Source organism: Paramormyrops kingsleyae, chromosome 8 (genome assembly GCF_048594095.1).
Source record: "Paramormyrops kingsleyae isolate MSU_618 chromosome 8, PKINGS_0.4, whole genome shotgun sequence".
NCBI lineage: Eukaryota > Metazoa > Chordata > Actinopteri > Osteoglossiformes > Mormyridae > Paramormyrops > Paramormyrops kingsleyae.
The window spans coordinates 14361287-14388690 of NC_132804.1; the positions used below are offsets into that span (position 1 = coordinate 14361287).

General features: G+C 46.0%; 3 protein-coding genes and 1 long non-coding RNA gene across 10 annotated transcripts; 1 reads left to right on the plus strand and 3 right to left on the minus strand.

Moving 5' to 3' along the window:
• On the minus strand, positions 1-5476 carry LOC111839837 (partitioning defective 6 homolog beta-like). Its single transcript, XM_023804106.2, has 3 exons — positions 5131-5476; positions 2532-2754; positions 1-1127 (listed from the first exon to the last, which is right to left on the minus strand). The coding sequence occupies exons 1-3, from the start codon at positions 5191-5193 to the stop codon at positions 346-348; spliced, it is 1068 nt and encodes a 355-aa protein (XP_023659874.1). The 5' UTR covers positions 5194-5476; the 3' UTR covers positions 1-345.
• Positions 5477-8420: 2944 nt separating this feature from the next.
• On the minus strand, positions 8421-18172 carry LOC111839834 (activity-dependent neuroprotector homeobox protein-like). 5 transcript variants are annotated; one of them, XM_023804101.2, is made up of 4 exons: positions 18037-18172; positions 13565-13681; positions 13322-13414; positions 8421-12367 (listed from the first exon to the last, which is right to left on the minus strand). In XM_023804101.2, the coding sequence occupies exons 2-4, from the start codon at positions 13670-13672 to the stop codon at positions 9407-9409; spliced, it is 3162 nt and encodes a 1053-aa protein (XP_023659869.2). In that variant the 5' UTR covers positions 13673-13681; positions 18037-18172; the 3' UTR covers positions 8421-9406. The 5 variants fall into 5 exon arrangements, with proteins under 5 accessions (XP_023659869.2, XP_023659870.2, XP_023659868.2 ...); XM_023804102.2 differs by lacking the exon at positions 18037-18172 and adding an exon at positions 17417-17903 and having other exon boundaries at positions 13565-13677; XM_023804100.2 differs by lacking the exon at positions 18037-18172 and adding an exon at positions 17417-17903.
• Positions 18173-18176: 4 nt separating this feature from the next.
• Positions 18177-26007, plus strand: LOC111839838 (uncharacterized). 2 transcript variants are annotated; one of them, XR_011992595.1, is made up of 5 exons: positions 18177-18420; positions 20873-20992; positions 21171-21359; positions 23675-24640; positions 25339-26007. It is a non-coding gene; the product is annotated as an uncharacterized lncRNA (long non-coding RNA). The 2 variants fall into 2 exon arrangements; XR_011992596.1 differs by having other exon boundaries at positions 20877-20992.
• On the minus strand, positions 20840-27259 carry LOC111839835 (DEP domain-containing mTOR-interacting protein). Of its 2 annotated transcripts, none has more exons than XM_023804105.2 (9): positions 27174-27259; positions 26557-26735; positions 25378-25501; positions 24433-24611; positions 24002-24199; positions 23686-23823; positions 23156-23226; positions 21994-22098; positions 20840-21292 (listed from the first exon to the last, which is right to left on the minus strand). In XM_023804105.2, exons 1-9 carry the CDS (start codon positions 27257-27259, stop codon positions 21167-21169), a joined length of 1206 nt encoding a protein of 401 aa, XP_023659873.1. In that variant the 3' UTR covers positions 20840-21166. The 2 variants fall into 2 exon arrangements, with proteins under 2 accessions (XP_023659873.1, XP_023659872.1); XM_023804104.2 differs by having other exon boundaries at positions 23132-23226.
• Positions 27260-27404: the final 145 nt, after the last annotated feature.

The following is a 27404-nucleotide window of genomic DNA, read 5'->3' on the forward strand; positions in this document are numbered from 1 at the left end:
TTATTAAAATAATTTTTTATTAAAAATAGCTGATGGTAACTTTTCATCACTTCATTCTCATTCAGAATCATTCAATCGTTTAGTATTGAAAACTAGGATTTCTGTTATTACTAGATATTTCAAAACAAGAGCAGTATCACCAAACAATATAAAATATATTTTGAGGAGTAAGATCAAGTTTGATTAAAATCAGACATGAGTTTGAGAGGGGAGGGTGTGCATTCACCCCCCCCAGGTGAATTGTTTTTGGTGGTATAGGGTCTGAGAGCATTATTATGAGTATTGTGACCTTCACAGTTGTGTTGACAGGATTAGAGTTTTTGTTTTCCGCCTGTCCGTGTCTGACTATAGTGTCAGGACTGTGCCCTCCTCCTCCAGACTGCTTTCCTCTAACTCTCCTTGCTCACTGTCTGATATGCTTAGGGAGCCCAGGCTGCTGCTGGGGCCCACTGGCCCACTCTGCTTCAGGCCCATATGCAACTCATAGCGAGGGACAGGTCTCGACCCCCAGCCTGCCTCCACCACCAAGTCTTCCTCTTCACTTTCCTCTCCCTCCTTCTCTAGCTCGCTCTTCTCATCTTCCTCCTCCTCAAGGAGGAAGTTCTGATATGTGCCAAGGGACCTCCTGGAACCGGCTGCAGGGGCCCGCACCACATTGTAGCTCTGGTTGGCGGGCATGACCGTCACGATTAGGTTGTGGCTGTTCGCGATCATCATGTCGGTCACCTGGTGGAGAGATTTGCCCGCCACTGGAACGCCGTTGACCTCCAGCACCTCGTCGTTGACGCCGAGCAGCCCGGTGCTCTCGGCCAGGCCCCCCGGCACCACGCGCGAGATGAACACGCCTGGGACCCTCTCGGGACCCTGGGGGGTGAGTCGCACGGTGGTGCCGTCGCGGATGTAGAAGCCCAGTGGGCGGTCGGAGCCACGCCGATGCAGCCTGACGCGCCGCATCCACTCGGGCAACACGCTCACATCCACCACTGAGGACACAGGCCGGAAGTCCCAAGGCTGGCTAATGACCACACCGTGCTTCTGCAGTTTTGGACCCTGTGAAAACACTGTGGCCAGGGCCCTTTGCTTCCATGTGGTTGCGTCCGTGACAAACATGTACTGGTTGGCTTCCTCTGCAGGGAGACACACAATTTGATGCAAACTGAGATATGGCTGCCTGCACCACCATCTATTATCTACCTCATCCCACTCACAGCAATACTGGCCTGACTTTGAGTTTGCGCTACATGCATAGTAAAAGCTAAACTACAATCTGACATAGACCAGACAGCAGGAATCGTGGCTGAGTAATATGTTTCCTATATTATTTTTATTACCCCTCATGTCTTGCAGTCTTGCCAGTCCCTTCAATTTTTATCAATATTTTTTTTTATCAAGGTGAGAAAACCACAAGTGATCACCACCACAAGTAATGGACAACCGAACAGTTTTAGTGTAAAAGTGGAGAGGAAAGCAAAATGTTTTGGGAAGAAGACAGGCGAAATGGCTAACGTCACTTGAACAGGTGGGATACAAGCAAAGACACTGATCAGTCTTTTTGGGGTTACGTTCTGAAAATATCAAATGCCAGAAATGCATTTTATCCTAACAAAAATCATAGACTACCCTACCTTACCTTAAATATGTTTAGAACACTTACATTAGCCTACATTTGGGCAAAATCATTAACACAAAGCCTATTTTATAATCAAGTGCTGAATAGCTGTAATTTACTGAATACTCATACCCATCGTAGAGTTGACATATTGTAACAAGGACTATCATACCCTGGGGAGTGAGTGAGTGTGAGTGTGTGTATAGATAGAGAGACAGACAGTATATTTTTTCATTGACCCTCCACTGGAATGAAAAAGGACTAAACTAGTATATAGTACCAAATTGCATTTAGTTCAGATAGATAGTCCACAGAGCGCAGCTCCTCTCTATGGACGCATATTCTCATAACACTGCACATATATCCTTATATGTGATTCAAGCATTTTACTGAGAAGTTTCCATTCAGCAGACCTCTGAGGTACCTCCGAGTTGGGAGGATGCCGAGGATCAACATCCTTGTTAACTGCAGCAGCTGTTTGACAGGCAGGCGCTGACGTTTGCATCAGCTGCCGGAGCGCGGAGCACTCCCTACGCAAACATGCCCTGGGCTGCTCTTCAATATTTACCTAAAGCACCTTCGTCTGAATTCCTGTAAACCGCACGTTTGAAAAAGCTCAACCACGACAAGTGGACAGAGTCAAAGCCAGGACAGAAGGAGCACAAAGCACGTGTCAGGGAGCCGGGGGGATAGGAAGAGTGCAAGTCATGCTCATGGGCACCAAGAACAACACCAAAAATCCCTTGATCTCCCAATGCCTTTACTGCGTAAGGCCTTAAACAGCAAACTGTAACGTGGGAACTGATGATCTGCTACAGTGAAGTTATTAATTCATCGTGCATTAGAGTTCACACTCCTCCTGTCCTCCCAAACAAAAAATTTAAAAATCACAAGCCACAGGGCGACCCCCCCCATTCCTTACCTGTCCTCTGTATGAATAAACGCAGCAGAGGTCGGGCAGAGGAAATGGCTTTGTGGTAATTGCCGTCATTGTTAATAGGCAGCAGAAGCCCCTGGGGGTCGGCGTACTTCACCAGCAAGTCCTCGTTGGGGATGAGGTGCACATGCTGCAAGAGCACGAGGAACTCATGGAAGTGGCCCAGCGCCGAGCGCTCCAGGGAGAACCGCCGGAACTCAGCTCCAAACTGAAACGGATAAGGAGGGACGAAGGAGATGATGAACAGGAAACGGGACAGTGGTCCTCACCAAGGGCCCCTCCAGACCACCACGCGGGTCACTACACCTCAGGTAACAAGCTCCTAGACAAGCCAGCATTATTGTACAAAGGAAGTCCTAGATGGTTCATGTTGGTCAGGGCGTCTCTCTGCCACTATATACATCAAAGAGCTGCTAGTTTCGAGGGTGGCTCATTTTCCTTATCTGATACCTGAGCTCTCGAACGACACAACATTCATAGCTGGGTCATGACCTAAGAAAGCGGAACAGACCTGTCACCTGCTTCTCAAGGAGATGGAAGTTGATGCTGAAAGATTTAATCTAACACAGAAACAGAAAACTAACAAGGAGAGTAAAATAAAAAATGTTAAAAGTATCGAATTCAAACAAGGTGCTTAATTTAAGTGTAACAAGATATACCTGAAAATAACTTAAATGTATTATTCAAATGTTGCTCACAAACTGCACTGTATGCCGTACTGCATTTATTACAGCCACACTCGCAGTTGTAGCTTAGTGCGAGTTGTAAATGTGTGTGTTTAAGTCATGCTACAAATATCTTCTGTCTTGAACCAATGTCTTTCTCCAGTTGTCACACCTATGGGTCAAATCCAAAAGCCACCTACCTTTTTGTGTGGCAATAAGAAGGATACAGAATGTTGACTCTATTTTGCTGAATCAAGATCTGTTCCTAAGATTTTTCTTTGTTATTTCTGGATGTGGTGCCAAACTATTCCTCAGAACATTCACATTCTGTGTATGCTGTATGTGTCCATGGAGAGCTATGTTTGTATTAAAAAGAAAGCTAAAATATCATCCACCAATTTTTAAATCTAAATTTCACTCTGTCACTGAATGTAGATTAATGTATAGTATAAATTACACTTTATATTAATATATATTGATAAATATATTTGTATTTATCAATTTTCAGTACCTACTTGTCCTATGCAGGGTTGTGGAGGTGCAAGGTAAGGAATAACCCAGAACAGGGAGCCAACCCATTACAAGACAGACACACATTTTAAATACTAAAATCCCATTCAAAGTGTACTCCAGCCTTGAGTCTTATGCTGCCCCGGATAGACTATTTGCCCCCTGTAAACCTGACCAAGATAAGTGGTTAGAAGCTGAATGGATGGATGGATGGATGGATAGTGAAAAATGTTACAATCATGTAATTCCTAATTTTCCACAATCAAAAAGCCAAAATGAAGAAAAAAAAACTTAAAGTAAAGCAAATTCCCGATCTGAACCAATAACCATGATTAAAAGACATTATTTAATTTGTGACATACATACATACATATATACAAAATATAAAAACCTTTATGTCTAATGTCTAAATATTGAAACGGCTTCATTATCATCACAATTTCCTTCCTGCTGTTTTTCTTTTCCTTCTGGAAATGTTCTATAATTCCATTTAACTAATAAACAAAAAATTGCAGACGACAGCCCTCGTTTTCTCCCAGGAAGTTGAAACGCCGGAAACATTTGATTAAACAAATGTTTGTTCTGATATAAACGTTTTTTTTTCCGAACTCATTTTCATAAGGCTATTTTAAAGAACCTCGGTGGCTTGTTGTAATAAGCTGCATACTGTGCACGCCTTTCCCCAGTACTTTTGCTTTCCATTTAGATAGTATTGCAGCGGGATGTGACTCATGACACTTTAGCTCCCCCCCCCCACCTGCCTACACGTAAATTTGCGGTTCTTACATTTCTATGCGATAAATCAAAATACCGACTTCATCTTCAAGTACACGAGCAGATCTCTCATAAATACAAGCATTCCTGGTTAGAAGTTCACACGTCACACTGTCGCCCTTATTATCTTCCAGTTCCCTGTCAGGCACGTAGCGCTAGATAAGGATATCAGCTACAGCGTCAAAGTAAAATGTACTTTTGTGCCCTACTACAGTACTTCTCTTGATGATCTATATAAGATGCATTCACATAAAAACAGGACGCAACTTCCGTAAATGATATCTCACCTACTGCTTAAACTGCCCGTACTACTGTTAATACAGACATTCTTGTTGATCGGGAAACTCGCAAATTGCCGACACAAAGAAGACAGACCACTTTCTCCACCCTAAGTCATACTCTGAACTTCAATAAATACGGTGTGCGATTCTGAATGGATTATACATGAAAATAAAACTTCATGCGGTGGAAGAAAATAATTATTACCTAAATCAACTCAAAAACTGAACAAATCTTTGTACATAATAGTTTAAAAAACGTTGTACTGCTCCAAACTAAGGCGAAATAAGAATTCCGGGAACATGGGGGAACAAGTATTTGACGGTAAAAGCATATTAAAATCTGTGAAGACTTACCTTGCTTTTTACTTCCACGGTGTTCAGAACTTGATTATTCGCCACACGGCGGTTTTTGTTCATCTCTCACTACCACGACCCAGTAAGATTTGATTTCTACCCTCCCTCGTCCACCTTACGCTTCAGAATCCTATGCGGGGTCCGAATCTTATCCAAACAGGTGCGCGCACAGGTGCGTCATGACTCACTGCAGTCCGCTGTCGCTACGCGCTTTCTACACGACACTCCGCTGCGCGATACCGATGCCCGCGGCTCCATCCCTCGGCGACTTGCCATACGCATGCGGGAAAACTGATCTCTGGACATCGTCGTTTTCCAGCGTGCGCGCAATTCCTCTCTACAGACGCGTGTTCTCGCGACACCGCACCCGATTCGTCTCCCCGCTGCTCCTCATTACTGAAGTTCAGATAAGCACCGGCATGGTGTAATCTTTCGCAGCATAGGCTGTGAATAAACTTAGATAGTATCTTTTAAAAAATAAATAAATAAATAAAATACTTAGATTTTAAAAAAATCACTTAAAGCTCCACAGATAAATATACTTATATAAATATACTTGCCCCAGTTTACTGATTTTTACTTAAGTTACATTTGCTAAACTTTTCTATCGTTATTTTGGTGTTATATTCAAAGCAACAGTAACAATAGACTACTGGGATTATACTTATCATGAACAATTTATTTTAGTAAGATGGAGTATAAGATTATCTTTATTGTCATTGTCACTTGACAACGAAATTGAGAATGCAATGCAAGGCCACTCAGTGTGAGGCATGACTGCAGAGTTCCAGACCTCCTCTGGCATTAACCCCACCACAGAAACTGTGCAGCAGGAGTTCCAAAGAATGGGCTTCCATGGCCCAGCAGCTCCATGCAAACCTCACATCACCAAGCTAAGGGGCCTAGCCCAACTCCTGAAAAACAACCCCATACCATTATCCCTTTTCACTTGTGCCAACTGTGGAATTTGGTGGATAAGTATTTTTCCTAGAATAGAAAGGTCTCTTTGAAGGAAGCTATTAAATATCCAAGTTTTTTTCCAGTCCAGGTTCTAATTATGATGCTCTCAATCTGCTAGACAACTCCCTACATTCGATTGAACTTTAGTGCGCATATATACCACACAATATGGAAATGTGCCACCTACTGGACAAAATAGAAAAATGCAAACTTCAATCCAAGAGTACATAAGAAACACGGAACACTTCTTCTCACAGAGTAATGGGGGGGGAGGGGGGTGCAGGATATGTAACTGGGAGGTAGTGGGTTTAAACCCCAGGAGAACTGGGTCAGCTTAACTTACTGTACCACATGGGTAGGGGGAAATCAAAAACACAAAGAATAATGGGCCAAAATGTCACCGGCACAACTATCTCAAGATCTGTGGTATGGATGCAGTTCACTGCACATACCAGGAGGGGTCAGGAGAACGATCATGACGGCACTAACTAAAAGGCAGCAGTGACTGCAGCTGTGCGCCATGGCGGAGCCCCCAGTGCTGCGAGAGCCTACCTCCCCCTCCCCCCCCCATACAGCAGGCCCCTTTGGGATTGCGCGCTGCACTCGACACTGCAGACAGGAGCGGGCCAGGCCTAGCAGTCTGGCGGCCTACCTCCACACACTCTCCCCACCCCCACAGAAATCTCTAACCAGCCCTCACAAATGGAGCAGTAGGGGGTTGGGGGACAGCAGGACAGGTTTTCCGGCTCTGCTTAAACAGTCAAAAGGCTCAAGATTGTAGGCGATGTGGCCAGTTCCATTCCCGCCCTCTAGGCACAGAAACAGAGGCCTCCTGCTCTGGGTGCAGACTCACCTCCGATTCAGAAACCCACTACTACCATCTATATATGTTTAACACAATGCTGGATTCAGGAAAAGGAACAGGGTCGAATTTGAGTGATACAGCTCCATCGATGATTTGGTTATTGGCAAAATAGCCCATGGGATGTCAGCAAACAATTCCTATTAGTCCTATGAAGAACCTTGTCATGCACATGGAACCATGTAAGTTTGCATTGCAGGGCCCCCCAACTAGGCTCTTAAAAGGGTTAAATCTCAGAGTTCCTCGTCATATTCAGGCAGGTTTTCTGCAAATCTTGGTACACACCTTAAACCAGCGCAGTCTTTAGCAGGACCCACTCGGATCAGTGTCACTGTCAGAATACTTCTTATTTGCATGGGAAATCAGGGAGTACATTTGTAAGGGGAAGCACTTTAGTGGCAGGTCGAGTCCAAAAGTCAGGAAGTAGCAGGTTTCAATCCACTTTGGAAAGAAGCAGCTTGGGTAGAAGCAGAAGTCCATTTGTTACCAGCATAGACATTATGAGGCCACCCAGCATCATAGCTGCTGAGGTTGGAAAAAAAAAAATGCAGAGGGTGAAGCTGGGAAATTCCAGTAGCGAGGTACTTAAGCCATCACTGACGGCACAAAATCACCACAGCCAAATTTTTATAACTATTCTACGCAAGTCTAAAAATGTGCAACCTGCCCAATCTGTGAAGCACGACAAACTCATACAAGTTTGTAGTTCAAATATACTATGTTAGAAATTAGAACTAATACCCGACTGCTATGTGTGACCACCAAGCACCTTTAATCTGAATCACTTCAGTAAAAACAATGGGATGAGTCAGCTGCTTCGGACAAAGGTGTGCAAACACAATCCGTGGATCTAATTCAATGGACAAGCTTTTAAAATTAATGCACCACACAGAATAAGCAAGCACCAGCTTTAGTATTCAAAGCTCCACAGTAGTATGCATTTTTAGAAACGCTTCCAGTGCATTTCAGGAATTAAGACTTTAAAACGCAAGCTCTCTTTGTTATATTGTTTATTTATGCCCCTCCACAACATAACAGTACACAAAAATAGTATTCAGCATAAATAAAAACCAATTGTTGAGATACTTGCAGCACTAAGGTCAACCTGTGGTCGGCTGCTTCACAGGTCAGGGCTGTCGGGTCTCGAATCGCAGCAGCGCACCATCCTGGTCCACCGGAGGAGGGGGGTCTACTCCCTGAGTGGTCCGAGGCAAACATGCTACAGTGTGTCCAATGAGTACCCAGGGACACTGCCGTGCCCCGCCCCGCCCCCTGAAAATGCATTGCTACAAGGTCAAAAGAAAAGAAAAGAAAAAAAAACACCAGCTTTGAGGGAGCGCTGTGTGGTGTGTGTGTGTGTGTGTGTGTGTGTGTGTGTATGTGTGTGTGTGTGTGTGTGTGGGGGGGGGGGGGGGCAGCAGGGGTGGGGGTGCAAAATAAAGGGGAGCCTAAAGTGCTCACTGGTGTGAACCACAATACAGCACTTTAATTATTCAGGAAAAGGGGACACAAAGAGGGGGGATAACGACAGATCACAAATTAACATCCCGTACAGAGTAATAATTAATGATAATCGCTCACACCACAAAACGGGTGCAAATTCTCATACAAAATAATGAAACCTTTCAGAAAGGTAAAGTCGGCCAGATCAATCTCTGAACTACAAAAATGCCGACGAGAGCAGCAACACGGCTACTCAACGTAGGCTAGCAAGATGAACTGTATCGAAAAATGGGAAGGCGGGGGCAGTTTTAACAGCAAAGAGAAGGGGGGGAAAAATAGCCAACTGTTAATCTGCAATTTTACGATTATATAGGAGATTTTATGCAAAATACTATAGTTTTGTCACAAAAGAATAAACAAATGAAGAGACATTACAGCACTTTCTATCCATAAGAGGGACCCCAAGGTAGACCTTATGACCTAACTTGTGCATGAAGAGAGTAGCAAATATAGCAAGGATACACTGACTATAGCAACCAAGTCTCCTAAAATTGGTCTAAAAGACTGTACAAATTTACAGTATTGTGTACGACTATGAAATTAGGGTTTGTCACTTTTCCTTTCCTTTTTCAGAACATCATTACCTGCGCAGCTTTCTGCGGCCAAATAAATCATGATCATTGAGTAAGCATCTGAACACGTAAAGTATACTGAAGACGTAACCAAGTACCACCGAGTCTTCAACACTGCATTTCCTGCACAAATGGCAGCTTATAATCTTTTGTTTGTTTTGCCACGGTGGGAAATTACAAAAAAGCAGCTAAACTGTCTTTCATATACAAAAAAAAGAAAATCTTTGTCTCCCTCTCCTTGAGGATGGCTTGTGGGTAAACAGGAGGCTGTCATTCCCGCCTCCTGGGTCACCACTCCGGACTGTTCGCTGTGGGGTAGCTCTGAGTCTGAGGTAAGCAGTGACGTGTGCGTGTGACGGACCGTGTGCACGTCCATGTCTCATGCTTGCTGGCTGCCAAGCTCCACGCCCGCAGTCCGCAGTCCAGACACTGGTTCTGCTCCCCCAGCCCCGCCCTCTTTGGACATCTCGTGTCCCGGGCTGCGCTGGTCCTGCCACGCTGGGGAGGGGGAGCGGCTGCTGCCCACAATCTCTCTGTCCTCCTCCGGGCCCTCAGAGCTTCTCTCCGGCTGCTCGTCCCCATAACCGTTCTCGCTGTGGCTCGCTGGCGTCTGACCCGTGCAGTGAGGATGTTCCGGTGAACCTGCTACTGTATCAGCAAGGCCTCCCTTCTCCTCCGCTACCCCCCGGGTGGGCCCGTCGGTGCATGGAGTGTCTCTCCTGGGGGGTGTCTCCTTTTCACCAAGCTCTAATGCCCTCCTCTCGTTAGCCCTGGTGTTTTTAATCCCGGTGCCGACTTCCGCTTCCGGCCCGCTGTCAGAATCCACGGCAATGGGTTCTGATACTTTCTCAGGAGCCCTGGCGGCACTTCTGATTGTCCTGCTTGGCCCGCTGTTCCCCAGCCTCCTCTGGCTCTGGCCGCCTCCTGCAGCCCTCTGCCGACGCCAGCGGCTAAGCACCTCTGCGGAGCGGCCGATGATCACCTTGGATGTCCGACTCTTATTCTTGCCGGCATTCTCTGGAACCACCTTAGGCTCAAGGTCCAGCTCGTGCTGGACACGGCTGAGCTGGCTTACGCTGAAGCCCAGCAGCACGACCTGCCCCCTCCTCTCGCAGTCCTGCAGGCACGTCCGCCGCCGGTTGGCAAAGTGGCTGGCGACATCCGATTTCCACAGCCACAAGCTGGCGGCCAGCTTCTCCACCTCACGGCGAGATGGGTACGGCTGACGGTTGAAGTAAGACGTCAGGAAGGCCTTGCGTGTTTCGTACGATGCATCCTCATGGCCCTTGGGGTCCAGCGCCAAGACGACGGGCTCTTCAGTCTTCCCTGTCGGCCCCGGAGGCGTTCGGTGCCCTGGCTCCTGTGACTTGAGCCTCTTGGTGGGAGGCGAGTCCGCAGGCTCGGGTTCGCGTTTCAGGGGGGCCAGGGGTGTGCCTGAAGGCCGGGGCTCCGGCCCGTTCTGTGTCTTTCCCACGCCACGGCAGTGCACTAAGTGCAATGTGATGGTGGATGCCGTCATGTTGCTAGTGTAGACGCCCAGGCAGTGGATGCACTTGTAGGTGAGCTTCTTCTCCACTGGGTGCACCGTCTGTATGACCTGGTGGCGCTCACGCAGGTGATGCGCCAGTGCATCCGAGATGGGGCCCTTCAGGATGGAAAAGCAGAGGGGGCATAGCGTCTTGCCCACGTCTTTCTTGTAGGGTACGGCGGCCTGGGGCACGCTCTTTGCCAATGCATTGGGTGGCCCCTCTGGGATCTTGGGCGCCACCTTTTTGCCTTGTGCAGCAGAAGAGAAATTATTCTGCGCGTGGAAGGCCACTGACTCCTCAGGTGCGTCCCTCATATTGTAGGTGGTGACGATCAGCTGGACGTTTTTGGGGTTGCCGTGCTGCAGCGTGAGGTCGAAGGTGAGTGGCGAGTCATTGCGGGGTCCCGCAGCCTCATCCGAATGTGCGGTACGCGTGTGCGCCACCAGCTTCTCTACGTCGTGGAAGACGTTGCGGCAGTGCGGGCAGGACAGGCCGTGGATCAGCATGTGGTTAAGCAGCGTGTCACTGGGCAGGTAGCGGTTGCAGTGGAGACACTTGCTGGTGAAGTTGTGGATCTTCATGATGTAGTTGGCCACGGCACGTACCTTCTCTGCCTTGTGCTCCTTCTCGAAGTGCGCGCTGTACACGTTCTCGGGGAACAGCTCATTGCAGATGGTGCAGATCTTCCACTTCTGCGTGTAGGACGTGCCCAGCAAGGAGCTGCCGCCGCTGCCCGCCTTCTTGCCGGGGCTTACTGAGGTCACTGTGGCGGCAGCCGCCTGTACCCGCGAGGCTAGTGGCACGGTCTTCAGTGTGGACGAGAGGGCGGATGACGGGGTCGTTGAGGAAGAGCCTGCCCCCGCCTGGACACCTGTACGGGCCGCCCCCTGGCCTCCCTGCGCACTTGTGTTCTGCCGGATGGTGTGTGACTGCTGCGGGATGGTCACCTGTGTGTTACCTGGAAGGGTGATGCGCACCTGTTGCCCAACCGAGAAGGCCTGTGCCGTGGACCCCTTTATACCAAACTGGCCTGGCTTCAGGGGCACGGCCGACAGCAGCCCAGTCTTAGGCAGCGACAGCCGGCTCAGCTGCTGCGTGGTGAGGGTGCGAACACCAGTGGTCACCACAGTGCCCTTGGGCGACACCCCCAGGATGCTCTTGTCCTGGGTTTTTGGGGAGATCATCATCAGAGGCTGTGCACGTGGCACAACCACGCTGGTGTGGCCGATCATAGCCGTCACCTGGTAGCCGATACGCTCATGGTCCTCAATGACATGTTGCACCAGGGCCTCGTACGTGCGCGGTATGAACAGGCAGCGTTTGCAGTGGATAGCGTCGGTGTCGCGGGAAGTTGCCGCGGATGAAGCTGACGTCCCGCCGTTGACGGACTTCTCTGAGGCTTTCGAGACGTAGGGTGCTGCCACATGCTGGAAGTGCTCCCGGTAGATGTGTTTGCGCACCACATTGTAGAGTGGGTCGCGGTACGTGCATTTCTTGCAGTAGTACACGGCCTGCTCCACGCTGTCACCAGATCGTGGCTTGGGGCTGCTGCCGTCCAGCCGGCCCGCCTCCTTCGAGCCCGCTGCTGCGGCTCCACCAGCCTGGCGTACTGCATTGCTGGGCACATGGAACAGCCGGATGTGTGTCTCCAGTGTCGCCTTGTTCCCATAGAAGGTGCAGTAGGGGCAATTGAGCAGGATGCGGCTCTCGAAGTCCTCGCTGTGCACATTGCGGAAATGGCTCTTGTAGGCCGAGAAGAACTTCGAAGAGAAGGAACAACCGGAACACCAGAAGGGCTTCGACCTGTACTCCTGTGGACAGAGCAGAGGATTAGCAGGTTTGAGTGAACTCGAGGGAGCCCCGCGGCCCTCAAGTGTCCATCTACAGCAATAACACTTAGATTCGTCATTCGGATCAGAGAGCAATGTGGTAAACATGCAGCTGTGCAGAACTGGACAGATGTCAGATACATGGAACTCATAAGGGGTGAAGCATCACAATAGGAAGTAACAACATGCTTCAGGCCTGCCCTTCACAGGTTTGTTTTGGAAAGTTGGTAAACATAATGCCCCAGATCACACATATGTGAAAGTGTATTCTAGATTCCTGCAGCCCCATGCAAGACTGAATGAACTTTAAAGGTGCCATATTATGCTTTTCCAGTTTCTCCCTTTCCATTAGCCCGTTATATAGCTTTATGTCAATGTAAACGGCCTGCAAAGCCTTAAGGCCCAAAGTACACACCAAAGGGAGAATCTTTCGCTACAGAAGCCACACTTCTCTAATCTGCCTGATACACCTCACTGGAATTCCAGCCCTTACTTCTGTGACATGGTGAGGTCACCTCGTAACACAATCCTTATTGGCTGCCTACCTGCAAGATTGCAAGACTGCAAGACAGGGGTGGAAAGTGTAGGGCAAGCTGACCAAACAGAGCACACAGGGCTCATCAAAGGTACGGCTTAAAGCTCTAACAGAGCGTTTTAGACAGAGTGAACAGAGATGTACAATATGAGAAAAATAATGTGTTTTTAGAACACTGAAGCATGTAAATCTATTCCAGTAGTCCCCAAAAATAAAATTATTAAGAGTGAAAATGAGCATAATAGGGTCCCTTTAAAGCAATGGGGATGGCTGCGACAGAGCATGCATTCCAGTAGGACACTGACATGGTGATGAGAGTCTCGGCACATGCATAGAGAATGCACTGTGTGCGTCAGCCAATCACCTTGGTAGGATCAAAACCCTACCAGCATGTGACATACCTGTGCTTTAGTTAATGATGGATCCCACATGCACAGGTCATCCCAGGTGGTGTTTTTGACGTAGAAGTCATTGGGACCAAACTCCTTGAAGTCCTATTACAAAGGGAGTAAAGGACAGTAGTGAACACGTTTAAGTGGACGTATATGAAAATATATGCTGCTGGAGCAACTGATTGAAAGAGCAAACGTCAAAAGAATTTTTAATCCAAAATTCAAAGGGATGCAACACAAAAGGGACAGTACCTCTACGTGGTCCTTGCAGTATTCCAAGCCGATATCGCTCAGAACCTTCTTCACATTTTTCCTGGCTTTCCGTAAACTATAGAGGTTGTTTACAGGGAGCTGAAACATGCTTCCTATCTGGCAGGAAAAAAGAAAATGATGTCACGTACCTGTCAACCACAACAGAACATGGCGAATTTCATCACTATTAAGACTCCGAACAAAAAGTGCCAACTCAAATGGTGGCTAGGTAAAATCTAGCCCAGAAAAACGGCATACAGGCTATTTGCATTCAAGCTAGTATATTTTCTTGCAGTTCAAAAACATCAAGCTACCTAAGCAGCTCAAATCAATGCTCAGAATTGTATGTTCTGTGACATTCAGAACTATGAATTTTTCCTCCTTACTAAAGAACATTTAGCTTGATGCTTTTGTAGCACTGATTTCAAATCTTTGCCGCCTAATTGAAAGGAATAGGTTATAATTCATATATTAGGTGAATATTACATATAACAATTATTATAATAATTTAGTCAAAATTCTAATGAGGCTAATACAAAACCCACCAAATACATTTAGGAATGAAAACATTTGTACTGCATGTAAAAAATTATGCATGGAAAGTGGGTTGTGGTTGATCTGACAAAACCAACACCCACATGTGTCAAGGACCAAAACTGAAAAATTCTCCATTAGAAAAACTGATTTGCCCATGGAATAACCATTGCAGGCTACTCCACATTCACATTGTGCAGTTCAGATACATTCCCTGGTTTGAAGGACGAACTGCACATCTTCCAGCATTAAGATGCAAGCTTCTATTCTCTCTAAAGTATTTAGTTTTATGAATGACATTTCTTGTGCACTCAGTACTACAGTTCTAAAACAACTTATTCCACCAGACAATAACTTGCATACCACTTAACACATGATGTAAACAATGATTAAAAACAATCCCTCAAACATTACTTGCACAAGTAGTGAGCCTGGATGATGATGGTACTGCCACTGGACCGGCAGCACAGCTCTGTCAGTTTGAACACTGGAGAAGCCGGCTTTCACACTACTGTTAAACTGACATAAAGGCAGCAGCAAGTTAAGATGGGGTCTCCTGCAGGGTCAGTTATCCCAACACCTTTTAATAAAGGTGTATTACCAACACCTTTATTACTTAGCTGCTTGATGGACAATCTAGAAGACGTATTCTTTGGATAATCCGTATTTTACACATCTGAATAGCTAATTGGAACATTTTAAATATTTCTGACAGCATGGCCACCCCCAAGACAAACACCCAAATTTTTATCCACAAAACCCCCAATGTTTTTTAAAAAATAAACTGTGGTTAAAGCAATTGCAGCTTTGTCTGCCCATCTCCATCATGTTCTCCTTAATCCATGTCCTCCCATGCATCTTCACCTGCCTGCTGCCCTCCATCTCTCTGCATCACTCAGCCTTTGTTTCCACCAGAACCTTTACTGCTCTCTCTCCCTCTCTGCCTATCTGTCTTTCTCTCACCACCCACCTACAGCAAGTGGGCTCTACAGTCTGAGAAATTGCCCTTCTTACAGAAGTCTTTAAAACCTTAAAACCCATCTGACATTCAAATGCTTATCCAGATCAGGGTCATGTAGGGGGTTTGGAGCCTATCCCATGCATAACAGGATACAATGTGGGGGTACACCCTGCATGGGATGTCAGTCCATCACAGGGCACCACATGCATGCAGACACAAACACACCCTATTGGCATTCTGGAAATACCACATGGATCACAGGACAAAACAGGAGTTCCCAGAGGAAACCCCTATTGTTGCAAAGAGAACATGCAAACTCCAAATAGGAATCAGAAGTGGGATTTGAACCCCCACCTTATAGGTGTGAGCCAATGGTACTACCCACTGAACCATAAACCCTGGTCTGGATGACAGAAGAAATTGTCTTAACACCAATTCATTATTAATTCCCTATTAATTTTCCACAATAAACTGCATAACTAACCCCCCTTGCTTAAAATATGTGTCCCTTTTAAAAACCACAGTGGCAATATACAACAATACGATTTGTAGTTCCGGCATGTTGAATCCAACTTTGAAACTCAAATGACCACAGCGAATAATGTCCCATGTTCCCCATCGGACATGGCTATGGTTATACCAGCAGTCCCACCGCCTGTGGTGCATGCAGCCACGAGGAGCTCCAGTGCCCTTCCAGCCTCGCTCGTCAGCCCACTTTCCCCCATTGCTGGTAGATGGCGCTAGAGAGCGCCCTCGGCCTTCCGATTATGTAAGACTCCCAGCTCCGCAACTGCGGCCCAGCCCCCATGATCACGGAATGGCGCCTCCTATTGAGTCTGCAGCGGCGCCCAACATGTCTGCATTGCAATTTTTTCCCTTTCTTTTTCCTCTGGCGGTGGGGGCTGGGTATAGTCCGCTTCGCTTAAGGGTCGCTGGTTCAGCACGCCCCACATAGTCCGTAATAACGACTTTTTGTATTTAATTTGCACTAAAACTACGTAATTGGGGGGAGGCTGTCGTTATACACACTTTGGATCGAGCTTTTAAAATTACGCGGTTGTTTTTTTTTCCTTGCAGACGACACTCTTTTCGTGACGGCCGGCTTTCGCTGTCATCTTCTACAAAAACTCAGCAACCCCGTCCACCCACACATCCATATACAAACGGGTACCAAAACTAGGGGGGAGAGGTTAACCACAGAAATTCACCGCCGAAAATTCCAGATTCGCTGGATAAATGAACGACATCCGTGAAGAGAAGGTAGATTAAAAAAATATATATATATATCTGGCAAGGAAGCAGCATTTTTAGGATAACGGCTAATAATCATCCCCTCAAGCCAGATGCGCGTGTGTCAGACTGCTTCCCATTCATTGCTTTTTCCCGAGCACTTCAACCGTGTCTGAAGACGCGCTTGTACCTGGCGGAGTTGCGTCGGCACGGCACGCGCCTCTCCCATCACTTCGCCACATCGACCGCGAGCCAATTAGCCAGACACTAACACCTGCGCGAGAGTACGGCCAAAACTCACGGCGGCCGCTAATTAAAGCGCGAACGGGGCGCTTTGCGGGACCTCGGCCGGGCCGGATCGCCTCGAAGGCGATCCGAAAAAGAGATGGCATAAAATCCCCCCCCCCCCCCCGCGCTGGAGTTTCGCGATAACATTAATGGTGGGACTCCACAGAACGGTCTGCACGGCCAAGCCAGTTAGACCGGCGGTAAGGGGCCGAATGGTCCAAACCAGCCGCACACGTACCCGTCACGATCACGCTAGGCGGTTAACAATGACAGCATTAAGATTTAAGTTCATTGATCGTCGGTGGGTAGCTCAAAACGACAATAAAAAAAACACCGTTCGGAATTACGATATACATTATGACTAGTAAAAGAAAATAACTGCTAATTAAATAATCGAATAAGTTAACCGGTATATCTCCGGATACTACAAGGCACGGCATTCATAGCGGCCATGTATAAACTACGATTACTGCGTTAACTAAACAAATACCGCAACATCCCAAACTGAACCAGTGTGTTTATAAGCCGGAGTCGGGGCTTAAAACTACCGGACGAGGCTGCGGTGCGCTGGCAGCAGCTAAGCTAACTAGTTGGTTACCCTGAGGCTCGTGGCTCAGTAGGCGGCATGGCTGGATATTCACCTAGACTACCAGGGGGCTTGATCGCGACAGTCCAACAACTTCTGAAGAATCGTCCTCCAATAAACAAACAAGCGACCGCAAGCTCACAGCTTTCATATGTATCGACAGCATTAGTAAGTACTGCGCTGGCACAGTTAGCCGGCTAACTGTCAACACTTGTTTTATCAGCCCGTTAGCCGGCTAGCTAGTTGGCTTTACCTGCTTGAGTAAAATCAGGCGGCTAGCTACTCCACACTTGAGGCGATCTGTAGCTAGTTAACGTTAAACTGAACCCGCGGCGAAGACAAAGGGGCGACCGTCGTCCTCCCTCCTCTTCCTCACTGGGCAGCCGAGACGAGTCGCTTTACTGGGAGACGTTCAGGTGCCCACACCGGACCGACAGAATGGACTAAACTCCCTTTGCTGTCCGTCCCGGGGCTTACTGCTGTCCTTCTCTCTCCCTTTTCGGCTGCCGGCGATGAAGTGCTGCTGTCACACATCTAGATAGTGCGTAGCTGAATAGCCAAGTTTACTGATGGTACAAGAGAAATGAGCGGTAGTGCAGTGCCCAGTGTTGCGCCAATTTTACCAGGTTTGGTACAAAATTGAATCTGATCCACACTATGATAATTTACAATCACTAATACTTTTCTCCCTCCTCTTCTACAGACAATACCCCCCAGTCAAGAACCTGCCCAGTCCAAAATGGCGTATGAAAAAGAGCGGAAGTGACATATGCGTTTGATTAGCATAAGAAAGTCATTGTGCCCACAGAGAGACCACTTGATTAAGGGAAACGTCGTTTTAGGAGTTTTATACTACATAAACTTGGTATTTACCTGACCCGCGAAGGTACAACGATATCCTTAAATTCAGATTCCGTCGGTTTGTCAAATAAAGGGAGGCAGCAGCAGTTTTAGGGAGAGGGGAAACCGAACTGCACCCTCCGATGTCCAATAGGGGGCGTATTGGTCGTGAGTCCGATGTGGTGAATCAATATGAAAAAACTGTCGCGCATGCGTTTTGGGTCTCTATGCTGGCGCCTTCCCTAGGCGAAGAATCGGATGTGCACACTGCCTCACAACATCCCCGGGTGGCGCTATGCTTATTATTGCGCTGTGCTCAACCGAACTACTTTCCAAGTGTCACGTGCTTTCTTCATATCCCGGGTTTCAGCCGTGGGTCAAGTGCAAGGCCATTGAATTGGACGTGCTTAGAAAATGGTAGGTCCATCCTTTTCTGTAAACCACATCAGATCTGATGGTAGCAGAGACCCCCTACATATGCTTGTGTTTAAAATAATTAGATTCAATGGTGTGTCACTCAGGACACATGGTGAGTAAAACTGTAAAAAATCTGACATTGTGCTCACCAAGCAAAGCACACTGAACTGCATCTTTGTTCAACATTCCATATTTTGTGCTAGGCCTCCCTAAGAGTTTTTTTCTCTAGAGCAAATTTTTTCCCCAATATTGCTAACTATGTCAATCACACTTTTTGCAACACACAAACATCTCTGAAGTATAAAAAAAGGTCACAGCAAGTGACACTAGGCTCCAGGGCTGCTGGGTAAATGGACTGAACCTGTGCTCAGGCACCAAGTTTCACTTTCAACAGTGCAGATGTGTACGTGTCATTGTGGGGTTTCCTCTGGGTGCTCAGATTTCCTCCTACAGTGCTAGATACATGCTGAGGCTAATTAGAGTTACCAAATTGTCCATAGATGTACATGTGTGGGTGTTCCCTGTGATGGATTGGTGCCCCATCCTGGGTGGTTCCCTGCTTTGTGCTCATAGTTTCTGGGATTAGCTCCAGTACCCCCAGGACCCTGAATAGGACAAGAGGTTACAGATGGATGGATGGCTATATATTATTGAAAATATTTAAATGAATAATGAATATCATTGAATACTGAATATGAGTTATTCAAATAGGTAAATGGAGTATATGTTGAACTGGATTTGACTGCTCACTGTCTTTAGTTGTTCAAATGTAAAGCAGACCTAAGAATCAGAAATGGAAAGATCTTTATTGGCCAAATGTATTATACAAGGAATTTGTCTTGGTGGGTGTTTTTCAGTATGACATATAACATGCAAGATAACTTCAAGATAATTTACAAGTATGTACACATGAAAATGTAAAGAAATATTTTACAGCTAGTAGACTGTAAGGTGGTACAGAGGTCCAGTTTGGATTCAAAATAAACACAACATGGACTGGGATCTGCAGAACACATGTAGCAAAATTTTAAAATGAACACATTTTAAGTCTTTTTTTGTCAAAACTCAAGCTCTTTGCCATTCAATTTACTAATGCATACACAAGTTACGTAGAATTAGCATTATAGGAGGCAACATACATGCTACAAAACCATGAGAGACCCAAGAGTAACGTTCACAAGGTGTGTGGTGGGCACGCTGCCAGTGTCAAGCAGATTTGTATTAAAAAAAAAGAAAATGAACGGCTATTATGAGATTTTTAATTTTGCGGAACGGCTAGGGTAAGGGTGTAGGAGAGAGCTTGGTTTTGTGGGCGGGAACACAATAATTCGAATACAAAGGTTTGTATTTTTTGGGATGGACGCAAGAAGCAGAATTATATAATGGGGATGGTGGGGTAAGGCTGTAACTTTGGTTTGAACATTGGGGGGTTTGAGGTCTCCACCCATATGACGTGAGGGTTGTATTAGCCAGTTTTGATTATTGAGAGGGTTACAACCCCGTAATTTACATCTATGTGGGGGTTGGGTACACGTTTCCTATGGCCCTGCTCCTACTCCTATACCTATCAAATAAGTACACGTGTCATTGTTAGACAGCTATGACATTTCTGTCGTACCACCATCTATTGATCCAAACTATGTTACAGCATTCTATCTATCTATCTATCTATCTATCTATCTATCTATCTATCTATCTATCTATCTATCTATCTATCTATCTATCTATCTATCTATCTATCTATCTATCTATCTATCTATCTATCTATCTATCTATCTGCAGATTATCAGAGTTTAATAAATAAAGGCTTGTCCCCTCGGGTCCTCATTCAATATAAACATATCAAAGTGATTTACTTCAGCGAATGTACTTGCTTTAGGTAGGGAACTCTGAATACACTTTGTTATATATTTCAGTTGCTTAAGCATTTGCTTGCCTCTAATACAAATCAAAACGAAATATAAATTCTGTATATTAGGCAATTTTACCATATATCTTTAAATAAAACCACAGTTCAGTGTGGATTATTAAGATTATTAATAAGAAATCTAACCTGCTTGCTAGTTCACAGTGACAGTTGCGAGCGACACAGTAATATGGCATTAGGAATCTTGTAACTGGACACTTGACTTCGGATGTTTGATGTTTCCCCCCCCTTTCTCTGAGTTTAGAGAAGCCATTAACTGCGGTTTGCTTGATCTGCAGAAAACAAGCTGTAATAAAGTTAGATATTGGCACAGGTACGGGTGTAACATTCTGGTCTTCCATTACGATACACTAGGTGGCGCAATTTCCTCAGTCTATCACCATTGCCCGCTTCCCATTGCCATCCACTGTGTAGCGATTGATGCAGAGAGCTTGTTCTTATTAATGGCAGATGTTTGATAATCCGCAGTTTTCCATAATCCTCAAACATAACTTAAAATCTTCATGCCAGATGTTTATTTCCAAGAAAGCAGGGCAAAGCAGTGAATCTGTCAAGGACAAGTAATGAAAGTCTGGGTCCCCTCAATGACACGGGGAGACAGGAGCCATAACCACCCAAGAACATTACTATGGAACATGACAAACTGTAAGAGAAAGTTTTTTTTTTGGGGGGGGGGGGGGGGGGGGGTCAAAAAATGGAATAAACCTACATCCAGGAGCCATAACCACCCAAGAACATTACTATGGAACATGACAAACTATAAGAGAAAGTTCCTGAAGACATTCTTATGTGATTCTTATTTATGGCTGATGGCTCTGTTCAGTCCAGCGGTTCCATCACCTCCAGCACAACCGTGCGCGGGCCCATCATGACCAGCCTGGTGACGACACGGTAGTCAAGGTGGAGGACACAGCGGCCATTCACCTGGCTGATAAACTGCCGCACCTGAGGAAGGCCATCAACATCGGCGTTTAGGACCCCTGTCGCATCCTTAAAACACGTCTCTGTATAGGTATGTGTCCATTTATTTGTCTGTATACAGCACTGTGCAAAGGTGTTAGGCAGTCAAAGAACATGTTTATAGCTCTTTATCTGGGTATATTTTTACACAGAACGAAAAAACAATTTAACATTCGCTTCAGTTCCCTCTTGGGTCAGTTCCCCGTTTTTGGAGACAGCAACCAATTTTGCATAAAATGCTCAGGTACTCCAGACAGCCTGGGGGGAATTGTTGGTGCAAAGCATACCGTGGGGGGGGGGGGTTTCAAAGGTTCATGCCAGAGGCCTGTGATTTCTTAATATGCCTATGGATGACTAGGGGAGGTTTCGAAATTAAGCTAGCACATTTTACCAGACATAATATCATAGTTTTACACCAGCATGAAGATCATTTAAGATCTGCTTAAGACTTTTGCACAGTACTATGTGTGTAGCAAATTTACTGACAGTGTTCACAGGCCCATGTGTACTTGTCTGTGTCAGCGATTCTGTATGTGGCCCAGATGTGCCAGTACCCATTTGTGTGTATCCGTCTTTCATTTTCTGTGCGCGCTCACATCTGCCCATGAGCCTTTGATTGCCCATGTGTGTGTGCGCACGAGTGTGCTTCTGCCTGCTTGTGTGGGCGCTCCCATGCGCAGTGTTACCTTCACCCCGCCGGTGGCCGCGGGCCCTCCGGGTTCCACAGCCTGGACGTAACAGGGTGGCGATCCGCGCACCACAAATCCCCAGCCCACAGCGTCGCCCACCACCTACAGATAGACACACTTGCAGTCACACACAGACGCACCGATGCTGCTACTCACTGATACTGCCACAAATCATCTTCTGTGCAGAATTCACGATGATTGAATTTTAGCGTGATGAATGATCACTAATCCCATTCCGGTACAGATGACAAATGCAAATTTTTGGTATAAAGAAAACTCATAAGACTTCACGTAAATCTGTCATTTATAATGTATTGTATACACCTTCATAATGATTTATAATGGTCAGTATAAGAATTAATAAAGCATTACAGTATTTTCTATTGACAGTCATAAGGCATTATAGTGTTGATTATAATACTTCATAAGTGCCAATGAAGCTCTTATCTATAATGCACCATAGGTACTTTATAATGCGTCATAACGGTTGGTATAAGCATTAAGGATGCTTTGTACTGCATCATGAAGGTATCTTTAGTGCATCATTTAGTGCACTTTTCCACTGCGCCAGGCACCATACTTTTGGTACTTTGAGAACCGAGACAATCTTTGCCATTTAAATCACATGAAGGCAGGTTTGTGAGAAATTTATGAACTCCTTTTATGTTTTATAAATACCTCATTATTTATTATAATGCAATCACATTGCTATATTTAAAGTGCCCATAGATGAGAGCGTCAAAAAGCATTCATAATGCATAATACACATGGCTATAATATGTTATGCCTTTTAATAAATATTTATAGCCATGTTTATAATGCTTTATGAATGCATTATAATGTGTTATGAATGTATTCATAGATTCTTGTAGACATTTCTTTCATAGAAAATGTTACCATAAAACTTTCCCATCACATCCAATTGTGTGAGTTCTGTTGCCTTTTCATGACCATATACTATGTTTGTTTTAAGATGGATAGACAATTCCATCTCTGTCTTAGGGGTTAACATTCTTATAGAGACATTTTCTCAAAAATGTTCCTCATAAAGATAAGCCGAACTCTTCAATGATAGATCCAAACAAAACATAATACTGAAGCAGTGAGTGAGAGAGTAGGCTTCCCATGCACTCACATGCACTTGGGCATTGTCGCTCACCGTTAGAACCTTCCTAACAAAGGGCGCGCCAGGACACATGAGCTCCTCACGGGTTACGCTCCTCTTCAGAACTGTCAATCAAGGGCACCCAGAGAGAGAGAGAGAGTCAATCGAGACAGGAAGAGCTTCTTGCATCACGAGGAAGTGAGTCATGAGGACCATCAGTAGAACAATATGAAATGAGTGTTTATGAACTGGAGGTAGTGATTTTTATCAGAGGAGACAGGGTGGCGAGGGGGTACAGCCTGATACAATATCCCAGCATGTTTAGACCAGTGCAGTGAGCAGACACCAGTCTGTACTGGAACACTGAGCCCCCATCTGCAAGTGCAACTTCTTCAGTATGCCTTAATGAAACTCTGGTCTGAACTTGAACGTGCCAAAGCTTCTTTTTTTTTTGCCTCTCCCTTTGCTAATTCCCTGCCATGACGAAGCCTGGCACTGACCATGACAGTAAAATACAGAGGGCGCCAGCTGTGCCCAGACCTGTCCCAGTGTACACTGTTTCTCTCCCGGCAGGAGCTGCTGACCTGATTTGGGATTGCACCTGGTGAGAGGAAGGGGGAGCAGTGGGGAGGGGGGGAAATACCCATCCTGAGTCATCTGCTGCGAGGTCACTCCCCCCCGATGGACAGTAGATGTTACCCTGATCTCCTTACTGGGTTGCACTGTAGAAAGGATCACACACAAACACGCAAACAAGTCTTTTGGATTCGCACAGTATATAAGCACAAACTGTTAATAAGCAAAATACTGTGATGTGTCATGTTCTGTTGTATTTAAGTGAGTATTTGTCTTTATGTAAAAAGTATCTGTTGATGTATATGTGGAGGTGGGAGGGCGTACCAGACAAGAAGCTGGATTTCTCCTCCTCTGGAGGCGTTTTGCGCAGGACAAAGGGGCTGTCGAGGGGGTCATTCTCCGCTGGTGACGCCTCCCCTGCCCCACCCTCACTCAGCAACTCGGCAAGCCTTCGCTGTCGGCGGAAGTTGATGCAGAACCGGTAGAGCAGGGGACTGTCAAAGAAGTGATGTTTCTTCTCCACTGTGGAGGGAGAGACAGAGAGAGACAACTCAGCTGAGAGAGGGAGAGACTCGAGCTGAAAGGGTACCTGTCATTGCTCATTCCTGACGACTGAGGAATTGAAGCCCTGTTGGATGTACGGGTTGGCCACTGGGATTAGCCACATGGCATAGAGCGCCAGGGGCCGCATTCATTCAACATCGTCACGGCTACTTCTACCGCCTGCGAGGGTTGGGGGGGGGGGGGGCGCTTACCGTGCTGGATGATACCATGCTCCAGCAGGGCGCGGCACAATTCTATGCCCTGACGCCGGCAGTCAGCCTCCCCGTTCTGCAGCAGCCAGTCAATCAGCTGGCATCCAGCAAAGACACGCCGGTTGACCCCGCCCTGCTCTACCTGCTGTTGCAAGATGGAGTTCTTCCCAGAGACCAGGCTATGGAAAAGTATCCACACACACACTGAGTGAGTGATCATGTTACTATAACATATACATAGACTCAAATGTTTACCAGTCATTCAGGGACCCTTAGAACAATCCTGCCCCCCCTCAACTGTATTGCACACAGTAGGAACTATACTACATGCATTTTGTATGTTGTGTAATTTGTAAAACAAATTTGCACATTAGATACCATAGGATCATATAACACACACCCTGCTGACTATCAACTGCCTGTCCAGTACAGGCCAGAAGTGAGTCCATTGCATATCCCCAGAGGCATCTAGCACAAGGCAGAGGTCCACCCTATGCAGGATGCAAATCCCTAGCCCAGCGCCTATATTCATACACTACAGACAATGTAGATACATTTCTTAATGTAATTTCATGACGTTGGACTCATGGGGAGAACATGAAAAGGTAGCTGGAGGTAAAATTTTAGTCCACAACCCTGGAGGTGGAAATCAACAGTTACCCACTGAGCCACTATGCTACCCATATCTTAATATATATTTAGCAAAAGTATTTATCCATGTGACCCTCAATAGAAATAGTGATTGGAATAATTGAAAATATATTTACAAAAAATTCAACCACAGATGACAGGGCACTTGTTTGTATTTTTGATGCTCATTACCAGGCATCATTTGGTTTAACTCTCCAATTAACGAGACGAGATGTGAATTAACCCAAAGCAGAATACTCCCTCCTCTCACTACAGGTTTGCCAAGCCACCAAGGGAATTGGAATGAGCTCTCACTGCTCATAAAGCCTTTGGCCGCGCATGAAGACCTTCATCTCCATGTTGAAGGGGAAGGTTCCGTCGTCCTTCCGGAATCGGTACAGCAGTTTGGCATCCTTAAACGTTGATTGCTTGTCACAAACTAGAAGGGAGAAGCATGACAATGATGGATAATATGTTGGAAGGGCCCCCAAAGACAGGGGAACACATCTGGAGACAGGGGATCACATCTGGAACCTGCAGCTACATACAGTACCTATAGTTTTTCTTACTCTGATTTAGTCTCAGTTTGTGACAACATGTAATGTGACAGAAAGCTTCAATGAACTCCAGTTTTCATGCTCCATTTTGTTTCATACTTATGTCATTGTCCTTTACTCTCTTTTGTGCTGTGGAGTGCTGGAGGTCAATTTATATACAAAACTGATGTGTATGAAGATGTTTCTCTTGGTATTTTGGGAATTGTGACATGTCTGGTGTAGGTTATAGTGCGCAGTGTTGGGGAAGTTACTCACAAAAGTAATCCATTACAGACAAGGTGGAAAGTTCAGATCCAGAATGTATAAACCCAGACCAAGGCTTTGTTTCAACCAACCAACTCTGTGATGGTGGCTCTTTATATAATAAAATGACTAATGCAATGAATCATTTAAATCTACTGACTTCTTTCCTGCACAATGGGAAAAAAGACAGAGTCACCATCTCATGTATGAAATGTCAATGAATTAAATGCTAAATGGGAATATGCTCCCTACTTTCTCCATTCCAGAACTTCGAGGCCTCTCTGCCATTCAGGAAGTTATACAAAACTCCAAATCAGAAGTTCACACCCTCTGACATGCTCTTGTGCTCTGTGGTGCCGGCGTTGGCACTGCGCACCGCACAACAGTCCTGCCCATGGTGCTCCAGCAGCGAACAGCACTGGTAGCTTTGAGGAGAAGTTCTCTCTGCGTGGAGGCTGCTGCTGCCACAGGTAGCACATAGACAGCCAAGGTCACAGTCTCGGAATATCTCTAGGAACGAGTCTTGATTGAAACCACCAATCCAGTCCACTCTGTTCATTTTGCTCCCTCTAATGGAAATACAGTTTGTTTCTTAAAAACATTTTGCCTGCATCTGGTAAGAACCTCACTGTTGTTACACGACCAGCTGGTTACACATCGATGACACAGCAATGTCGACAGCCAAACCTCCTACCGTGGTGCACAATGTCATGGTCCATCAGGAACTGCATTACACGTACAGCTGAGCTGCGGTCTGGCGCCTCCTTGTGGGCAATCAGCCAATCGATCAGTTCCTGTGCCACAAAGCAGTTGGGGTAGGTGCGCAGGTGATAGCGCCGATCCTTGATCAGTTTGCAGTCGTGGAGCCGCAGCCTGTGGGAAGGCGAAGCCGGGGAGTCACTGGTGTTGTGGAAGTTAACCGAGACTCGATCACATTTTAGTCGCTATTATCTCTCATTATGTTTCTGTAGACTAGAAGACTGTGAGCTGTAGTTTTTTTCCCTTTCATTTACTCAATAACAGCATATTTAGCATTTTTAGTTTTATTCACACATGCAATGCTTTCACCCAGAAAGAAAAAACATTTTATTGTGACGGCAACAATGTGGTCAAGAAAACTCTGTACAACAAAAGAAGAAAAACTCAGTTGTATTGCAATGTTTTATGAGAATGCACTTTGGTTAATCAACTACTGGCAAGACTAGTTTGACCAGGAGACTGAATCTGTATGAAAATCACAGGGTGAAAGAGAAACTCCAGAGTCAGGATAAACGCCACTCTCTCCCTCTCTCTTTCTCTCTCTATCCGTACCTGAGCTGTTCACCGGCGATCCTCACCTCGGCCTTGTGCTGGTGGGCACTGGCCTTTCTGTGGATGCTGCTTCCTGTCTTCTCCATCCCTCCAATGTGGACCTCCTCAGAGGCCTTTTATAATGGACCTATTTAGTCAATAAACAACCCCCAGGGGCTGTGTTGTGTGCACACAAACACACACATCTTTCCACAAGGGCTTATGAACATACACACACAGACACACACGTTA

Bases quoted from the DNA above. Each gene is read 5' to 3' on its own strand.
- LOC111839837 (XM_023804106.2), bottom strand. From the start codon at position 5,193: ATGAACAAAAACCGCCGTGTGGCGAATAATCAAGTTCTGAACACCGTG. The intron at 2,755-5,130 runs GTAAGTCTTCAC...TATCCGTTTCAG, and splicing joins CCGTGGAAGTAAAAAGCAAG to TTTGGAGCTGAGTTCCGGCG. The intron at 1,128-2,531 runs GTAAGGAATGGG...GTCTCCCTGCAG, and splicing joins TTTATTCATACAGAGGACAG to AGGAAGCCAACCAGTACATG.
- LOC111839834 (XM_023804099.2), bottom strand. From the start codon at position 16,518: ATGGGAGAGGCGCGTGCCGTGCCGACGCAACTCCGCCAG. The intron at 13,682-16,479 runs GTACAAGCGCGT...TTTTCCTGCCAG, and splicing joins TGCCGACGCAACTCCGCCAG to ATAGGAAGCATGTTTCAGCT. The intron at 13,415-13,564 runs GTACTGTCCCTT...CCTTTGTAATAG, and splicing joins ACTGCAAGGACCACGTAGAG to GACTTCAAGGAGTTTGGTCC.
- LOC111839835 (XM_023804104.2), bottom strand. From the start codon at position 27,259: ATGGAGAAGACAGGAAGCAGCATCCACAGAAAGGCCAGTGCCCACCAG. The intron at 26,736-27,173 runs GTACGGATAGAG...GCCTTCCCACAG, and splicing joins ATCGCCGGTGAACAGCTCAG to GCTGCGGCTCCACGACTGCA. The intron at 24,200-24,432 runs GTAAGCGCCCCC...CTCCCTCCACAG, and splicing joins GCATGGTATCATCCAGCACG to TGGAGAAGAAACATCACTTC.